The sequence below is a fragment of the Mytilus trossulus genome, chromosome 11, assembly GCF_036588685.1.
Source record: "Mytilus trossulus isolate FHL-02 chromosome 11, PNRI_Mtr1.1.1.hap1, whole genome shotgun sequence".
In the NCBI taxonomy this organism is placed as follows: Eukaryota; Metazoa; Mollusca; class Bivalvia; order Mytilida; family Mytilidae; genus Mytilus; species Mytilus trossulus.
Genome location: NC_086383.1, coordinates 5,640,278 through 5,649,153, shown reverse-complemented (window position 1 = coordinate 5,649,153; position 8,876 = coordinate 5,640,278). Strand labels below are relative to the sequence as shown.

At 38.8% G+C, this 8,876-nt stretch overlaps 2 protein-coding genes across 2 annotated transcripts; one reads left to right on the top strand and one right to left on the bottom strand.

The window, feature by feature from the left end:
- Positions 1–120: 120 nt before the first annotated feature.
- Positions 121–2,561, bottom strand: LOC134691605 (uncharacterized metal-dependent hydrolase HI_0454-like). The gene is made up of 2 exons (XM_063552173.1): positions 2,293–2,561; positions 121–1,594 (listed from the first exon to the last, which is right to left on the bottom strand). Exons 1-2 carry the CDS (start codon positions 2,304–2,306, stop codon positions 121–123), a joined length of 1,488 nt encoding a protein of 495 aa, XP_063408243.1. The 5' UTR covers positions 2,307–2,561.
- Positions 2,562–5,404: 2,843 nt separating this feature from the next.
- LOC134690672 (uncharacterized) lies at positions 5,405–8,466 on the top strand. The gene is made up of 3 exons (XM_063550667.1): positions 5,405–5,673; positions 6,372–7,321; positions 8,263–8,466. The coding sequence occupies exons 1-3, from the start codon at positions 5,660–5,662 to the stop codon at positions 8,325–8,327; spliced, it is 1,029 nt and encodes a 342-aa protein (XP_063406737.1). The 5' UTR covers positions 5,405–5,659; the 3' UTR covers positions 8,328–8,466.
- The last annotated feature ends 410 nt before the right edge of the window (positions 8,467–8,876 follow it).

Genomic DNA, 8,876 nt, shown 5'->3' with positions numbered 1-8,876 from the left:
ATCAAACACACATAGTTCACATAACAGTTTTACAACACAGTACAATTGTTACAGTTCCACATGATACACACACGCATATAGTTATTTACAGTTAAAAATATATATACACACAAAGATACGCTATTCAAACTTATATAGCTGCTGAGCATTTCGGGTGGTGATGTCAGCAATTTCCCTTCCTGGAATATTAAACATGATAGACAATTTCTGTATAATAGATCTAATCAATATTGGAGAACTGACCTCATAGTTCTTGGGGTGGAGGTATGGTGCATCACTTTCCAGAATAATGTCCTCTAGGCTCATCTCGCAAACCTGTGAGCGGAGTTGTGGATAGGTATCCTCCATTAACAGTAATGGAGAAATACCAAATTTTGTATTAGGAAAACACCGCTTTATATTTTCATATGTTGTCTTGTCCTGGGAGAAACAGTGCCAGTGGACACCATGATCCCTGTCCAGTATCTCTGACATGATATCTAAGCACCTGGCAGTTATGTTTTTACCTCTGCAGTGAATTACGACAGGTAACTTGTAATCTCTGGCCAACTCTAATTGTACTCGTAGTACCTTAACTTGCTCTCTTATATCTTTCTCCCCCTGACTTACGTCCAATCCACATTCCCCTATTGCTAAAAAATTACCTGGGATTCTTCTTTTCAACTCATTAAAGTTCCGACCCACCTGGTTCCCTGCTACCTTCGGATGGATTCCAATAGTGTGGAGAATTCTCTTATCCTCCCTTAACAAATCCCCATCTAGGCAAGCTGTCCATCGACTTGGAAAAACAAAATTTGATATTAATTTTCTAATCTGAAATTTTTCATTATCTTGTTCTTCCCAAATGTATGAAGGCAAGCCAGAAAATCTGGCTTGTAGGAAGAATTTGTCCCAATGAAAATGTGTGTCAATAACTGTGTGTATCGGATGTGAAGTAATTTTACATAGAGACAATTTACAATTATATGAAAGTAAATTTTCGGAATCCTCGGATGATTTAATTAATAAAGCTAAGACTTTCCAGTGTAAGAGAGAATGTATGTTTGATGGTGGAAAGACCGTGTAAGCTGATGATGAGTGAAAATGGTTTATCCTGTTGAAATTTAGCAGAAACGGCAGGTCTGTTTGATGAAAGGTTGCTTTGTCACACTGTTCTAGAGTGGACATCTCCCTGGCGAATGTTACCAATTTGTCCAGTGTGGAAACCGCGAACTGACGACAAAGTTCTATGAGTAAGCCATTCATCAATTCAACCCAGTCAACCAAAAATTCCTCTTTATACCCATGTGTCTGCTCTGAGTTGTGATAGTCGTTGCAATGTATAGTAAATGCACCCTGTTGGCCAAATTGAAGTTGACAGGTCCAACATGCCAACAGAGGTGCAGTATACCAGGGTACATGAGCCCGAAGTACATGTCTTCTTACATTCACAAACCTACCAGAGCATATACAGCATGGTCTTGATCTTTTTTTATTATTACTGCTACCTTTAATTCTTTGTTCTTTCAGCAAACACCCTTCCTTTTCTATCTGTTCTTTCAGCACACCCACTTCCTCTTCTTCTGGCTCATAGTCTAGCTCTTCCTCTTCCATTCTTTAAAAATAAGATAAAGAAAAAACAAATTAAACATTTAACCTATATACACTATTTATACACAAACTGCATCATCATTAGTCCATTACAAAATCTCTAAAGTGGGCAGGGGCCTTCCTGTCCCTCCCTCTGCTCCTATCAGACAGTTTAACTTGTGCTTCCACAGTATCGGCTACATTATAGATTATTGTCTGATCCCCAAAATTATCATCAAGGTTCATTAGGGTTTCCCAATCCTGTAGTGTAAACTGATCAGCTTCTTGTGAGCTCCTTTTATTAGTCAGAAAATCTGACTGCCCAATTCCAGTATTGCCTCCACCAGTCAGAGAGTCTGACTGTGCAAGGCCACTGTCCATCATGTTCCACAACATTGGCTCATTATTACTGAAAAGCCAATCTAGCCCTAAGTCACAGTGTTCTTCCTTGTCAGTTAAATCTTCCAACATTTTCCTCTCCACCTGTTCTAGTATTCTTTTCTTAAGCCTTTGTGTCCAGACAGGTAAGTCACGAATTTGACTGAGTTTGAGCCTATCATGATGAACAACTTCAGATGTTTTTTTGTTCCTAATTTTGTATAGGACCGGTGATTTAACCTCAGCTACCACAAAGGGCCATTTCCATGGTGCCTTCAGTTTTGGACATACCCCAACTTTCCTGGCTGAATCTATCTTAAAAACAATATCTCCTACCTTATATACCTTACAATTGACATTCAGGTCATAATCTCTCTTCTGTCTCCACTGAGCCATTTTAATGTTTTCCCTGGCAAGGACATGTACCTCTGTCAGCGTCTCTCTAAGAATCTTGATATAATCTGTTAGCTCTTTTTGTTCTTTAGTCCTGTTAGGTGCATCAAGACCCAAAACTAGGTCAATAGGTTGACTATTTTCCTTGCCAAAAACCATGAAATTTGGTGTGAACCCAGTTTGTCTGTTTTCTGTAGCTCTAATGGCACCAGTAAGTTGCTGTAGGTGTACATCCCAGCTATCTTGTCGTCTCTTAGTAAAACACCTTATCATCTGCGCAAGAGTGCGATTATAACGTTCAACTTGACCGTTTGAAGCTGGATGATATGCTGTCGTCCTTGTTTTCGTTATCTCTAAGAGTTCACAGAGCTGTCGTATCACGTTGCCATCAACATTTTTCCCCTGATCTGTATGAATCTCCAAGGGACACCCAAATCTTGATATTGTACTGTCCATAAAAGCTTTGGCAATTGTTTCTGCATGTTGGTTCGGCAAAGCACAACACTCAATCCATTTGGTAAATTGATCAAGGATCACAAGAATATATTTATTACCCATATTAGTTACAGGTAGAGGGCCTAAAATGTCCATGTGTATCCTTTCAAAAGGAACCCCAGAGTGATATTGCCCCAGATCTGCTCTTGCTTTCCTGCATGCCTTCTTCTGCCTATTACAAACATGACATGAACTTACATAGATTTTGCAATCTGTTGACATCTTGTACCAGTATGCCGTCTTCCTTAGTTTTGAAAGTGTCTTGTCCTGCCCTAAATGTCCAGAAGATCTTAGATCATGACAACACCTGAGCAATTCATCTTTCAGACTGTCTGGAGTCACAAAAAGAATCCTAGAACCAATAGGGTCCTCCCAGATATAAGACAGTATACCGTCTTGATATCTAAGTTGTGACTTACATTGCCAAAGATGTCTAACCCCTGGACTCTGCATCTGTAATTCCTGCTTAGAGGGAGTATGATTCAGTGTTAACCATGCAATAATAGTACTTAGATGTTTATCCTGACTTTGCAATTGCCCCAAGTCATCATTTGAATAACTGGTAGGCATTCCCATTATACCTATATTATTGTCTGATGTTACATTCCTTATTGACCTTATGGTTAATCCTATGATGCCAACTGGTGAAGTACAGCTGACAGATCTCGCTGTCAAAGGTACCACAAAGTCTACATCTTCTTCAAATGTTTGCCACTGGCTCCTTGCTCGAGTGCAGTACTTACAACCTCCACAAGGAAGCAAATTAAGGGGTATCTCCGAGCTGTAGTGTGAGCAAAGATCTTGGTGATTAGGTATCCTGGAAAGTCCATCTGCATTTGAATGTTTCTTACCTGGTCTATGTTGAATGTTCAGGTTATATTGTGATAACTCTTCTAGCCAGCGAGCTAACTGTCCCTCTATGTTTTTGAAGTTCATGAGCCACTTCAAACTGTTATGGTCTGTGCGTATAGTGAACTGGTTACCAAGAAGATAATGACGGTATTGTCTGGTAAAGGCTACTATTGCTAGAAGTTCCTTCCGTGTAGTGCAATATTTTCTCTGAGCTGGTGTCAATACCCTACTTGCATAGCTTACCGTAACACACTTGCCGTTTTGAATTTGACTCAATTCTGCTCCGATAGTATTTTCAGAGGCATCAGTATCCAAAATGAATGGAAAGTTCGGATCAGGATATCCCAATACAGGTGGTGTAGTTAAAGCCTTCTTAATACTATTAAATGCATCTTGATGTTCTGATTCCCATTTAAACTCCTTTCCTCCTGTAAGGACATGTAAAGGTGCGGCCAGAGCAGCGTAGTGAGACACATGCTCCCTGTGGTAATTAGCAAATCCCAAAAATGATTCTAGCTCTTTTTTACTTTTTGGAACTGGCCATTTCTGTACAGTATCAATGTTCTTACGATCTATTGAGATCCCATCCTTGCTGACAATCTTGCCTAAAAATTTTACCTCTTGTTGGAACAGATTGCATTTTGATGGTTTCAACTTGAGATTATACTGCTGGAATCGCTCTAATACATGTCTCAGCTTCTGTAGGTGGTCCTCAAAACTATAACCCAGTGGCAAACATTTGAAGAAGATGTAGACTTTGTGGTACCTTTGACAGCGAGATCTGTCAGCTGTACTTCACCAGTTGGCATCATAGGATTAACCATAAGGTCAATAAGGAATGTAACATCAGACAATAATATAGGTATAATGGGAATGCCTACCAGTTATTCAAATGATGACTTGGGGCAATTGCAAAGTCAGGATAAACATCTAAGTACTATTATTGCATGGTTAACACTGAATCATACTCCCTCTAAGCAGGAATTACAGATGCAGAGTCCAGGGGTTAGACATCTTTGGCAATGTAAGTCACAACTTAGATATCAAGACGGTATACTGTCTTATATCTGGGAGGACCCTATTGGTTCTAGGATTCTTTTTGTGACTCCAGACAGTCTGAAAGATGAATTGCTCAGGTGTTGTCATGATCTAAGATCTTCTGGACATTTAGGGCAGGACAAGACACTTTCAAAACTAAGGAAGACGGCATACTGGTACAAGATGTCAACAGATTGCAAAATCTATGTAAGTTCATGTCATGTTTGTAATAGGCAGAAGAAGGCATGCAGGAAAGCAAGAGCAGATCTGGGGCAATATCACTCTGGGGTTCCTTTTGAAAGGATACACATGGACATTTTAGGCCCTCTACCTGTAACTAATATGGGTAATAAATATATTCTTGTGATCCTTGATCAATTTACCAAATGGATTGAGTGTTGTGCTTTGCCGAACCAACATGCAGAAACAATTGCCAAAGCTTTTATGGACAGTACAATATCAAGATTTGGGTGTCCCTTGGAGATTCATACAGATCAGGGGAAAAATGTTGATGGCAACGTGATACGACAGCTCTGTGAACTCTTAGAGATAACGAAAACAAGGACGACAGCATATCATCCAGCTTCAAACGGTCAAGTTGAACGTTATAATCGCACTCTTGCGCAGATGATAAGGTGTTTTACTAAGAGACGACAAGATAGCTGGGATGTACACCTACAGCAACTTACTGGTGCCATTAGAGCTACAGAAAACAGACAAACTGGGTTCACACCAAATTTCATGGTTTTTGGCAAGGAAAATAGTCAACCTATTGACCTAGTTTTGGGTCTTGATGCACCTAACAGGACTAAAGAACAAAAAGAGCTAACAGATTATATCAAGATTCTTAGAGAGACGCTGACAGAGGTACATGTCCTTGCCAGGGAAAACATTAAAATGGCTCAGTGGAGACAGAAGAGAGATTATGACCTGAATGTCAATTGTAAGGTATATAAGGTAGGAGATATTGTTTTTAAGATAGATTCAGCCAGGAAAGTTGGGGTATGTCCAAAACTGAAGGCACCATGGAAAGGGCCCTTTGTGGTAGCTGAGGTTAAATCACCGGTCCTATACAAAATTAGGAACAAAAAAACATCTGAAGTTGTTCATCATGATAGGCTCAAACTCAGTCAAATTCGTGACTTACCTGTCTGGACACAAAGGCTTAAGAAAAGAATACTAGAACAGGTGGAGAGGAAAATGTTGGAAGATTTAACTGACAAGGAAGAACACTGTGACTTAGGGCTAGATTGGCTTTTCAGTAATAATGAGCCAATGTTGTGGAACATGATGGACAGTGGCCTTGCACAGTCAGACTCTCTGACTGGTGGAGGCAATACTGGAATTGGGCAGTCAGATTTTCTGACTAATAAAAGGAGCTCACAAGAAGCTGATCAGTTTACACTACAGGATTGGGAAACCCTAATGAACCTTGATGATAATTTTGGGGATCAGACAATAATCTATAATGTAGCCGATACTGTGGAAGCACAAGTTAAACTGTCTGATAGGAGCAGAGGGAGGGACAGGAAGGCCCCTGCCCACTTTAGAGATTTTGTAATGGACTAATGATGATGCAGTTTGTGTATAAATAGTGTATATAGGTTAAATGTTTAATTTGTTTTTTCTTTATCTTATTTTTAAAGAATGGAAGAGGAAGAGCTAGACTATGAGCCAGAAGAAGAGGAAGTGGGTGTGCTGAAAGAACAGATAGAAAAGGAAGGGTGTTTGCTGAAAGAACAAAGAATTAAAGGTAGCAGTAATAATAAAAAAAGATCAAGACCATGCTGTATATGCTCTGGTAGGTTTGTGAATGTAAGAAGACATGTACTTCGGGCTCATGTACCCTGGTATACTGCACCTCTGTTGGCATGTTGGACCTGTCAACTTCAATTTGGCCAACAGGGTGCATTTACTATACATTGCAACGACTATCACAACTCAGAGCAGACACATGGGTATAAAGAGGAATTTTTGGTTGACTGGGTTGAATTGATGAATGGCTTACTCATAGAACTTTGTCGTCAGTTCGCGGTTTCCACACTGGACAAATTGGTAACATTCGCCAGGGAGATGTCCACTCTAGAACAGTGTGACAAAGCAACCTTTCATCAAACAGACCTGCCGTTTCTGCTAAATTTCAACAGGATAAACCATTTTCACTCATCATCAGCTTACACGGTCTTTCCACCATCAAACATACATTCTCTCTTACACTGGAAAGTCTTAGCTTTATTAATTAAATCATCCGAGGATTCCGAAAATTTACTTTCATATAATTGTAAATTGTCTCTATGTAAAATTACTTCACATCCGATACACACAGTTATTGACACACATTTTCATTGGGACAAATTCTTCCTACAAGCCAGATTTTCTGGCTTGCCTTCATACATTTGGGAAGAACAAGATAATGAAAAATTTCAGATTAGAAAATTAATATCAAATTTTGTTTTTCCAAGTCGATGGACAGCTTGCCTAGATGGGGATTTGTTAAGGGAGGATAAGAGAATTCTCCACACTATTGGAATCCATCCGAAGGTAGCAGGGAACCAGGTGGGTCGGAACTTTAATGAGTTGAAAAGAAGAATCCCAGGTAATTTTTTAGCAATAGGGGAATGTGGATTGGACGTAAGTCAGGGGGAGAAAGATATAAGAGAGCAAGTTAAGGTACTACGAGTACAATTAGAGTTGGCCAGAGATTACAAGTTACCTGTCGTAATTCACTGCAGAGGTAAAAACATAACTGCCAGGTGCTTAGATATCATGTCAGAGATACTGGACAGGGATCATGGTGTCCACTGGCACTGTTTCTCCCAGGACAAGACAACATATGAAAATATAAAGCGGTGTTTTCCTAATACAAAATTTGGTATTTCTCCATTACTGTTAATGGAGGATACCTATCCACAACTCCGCTCACAGGTTTGCGAGATGAGCCTAGAGGACATTATTCTGGAAAGTGATGCACCATACCTCCACCCCAAGAACTATGAGGTCAGTTCTCCAATATTGATTAGATCTATTATACAGAAATTGTCTATCATGTTTAATATTCCAGGAAGGGAAATTGCTGACATCACCACCCGAAATGCTCAGCAGCTATATAAGTTTGAATAGCGTATCTTTGTGTGTATATATATTTTTAACTGTAAATAACTATATGCGTGTGTGTATCATGTGGAACTGTAACAATTGTACTGTGTTGTAAAACTGTTATGTGAACTATGTGTGTTTGATGTGTAACTGTAAATATTGTGCCATTCTATTGAATGACTTTCGTTTCAAAGGACCACTGGAAATATTAGGACAAAGGGGGGTTATTACTGACATGGTTAAATGACAGTAACACCTCAAGTTATAAGTAAATCAATGGAGATATCATGATATCTGCGGGACAATTTCTGACATGATTAAATGACAGTAACTTCATTCACCGTTTAAGGAAATCATAGTGGGACAAAAAGGACTTCAGAATAGAGAACTATCACTAATCATTCTTTATATGAATTTATATTATACCAACAATCTTTTCAGAGAGAAGGGGGAAGAATGTTGTAATCGACTTGTCCGGATCTGATATCACCGAAACCGGACATTGACTTATAGTGCGACTGTCAACTTCCTGTGGTGAGTACTTTGATCATTGCAGAATAACCAGAGAGCTTGATGAAGACAGACGTCTAACCCTCAACTCGTATCTGCCATTTGCCATACACGTACTTGGATAACTCAAGGTAACCTTACTTATTATATCAGTCTAGTTGCAAATACTATAGGGCTATTCATATCATGTCTAAATGACAAGCAATGTCGAGTTCTTATTTACAAACAGTTACCAGTATATCAATGTGGTAAACCTCTTTGTTTGTGAGTTACATAATGTTTCTTTGTCTGTTTGTTGACAAAATATTTCTAACTTCCAATATTAAATCTGTTCGACTTTACAAATCTTATTTCAATAAATAAGATACACATTTATCAATCAATAATGCATAAAAAATACATATATTCTTTTAATTCAATCTAATATTAAATATGCTTAAAAATTCACGTTAAAAGGAACATCAATATAGGTATTTTTTTTGTGTGCAAAATTCTTATAACTAATCGAACAGACAGTAGCCGGAAGTGAGAAATACATACTAAAA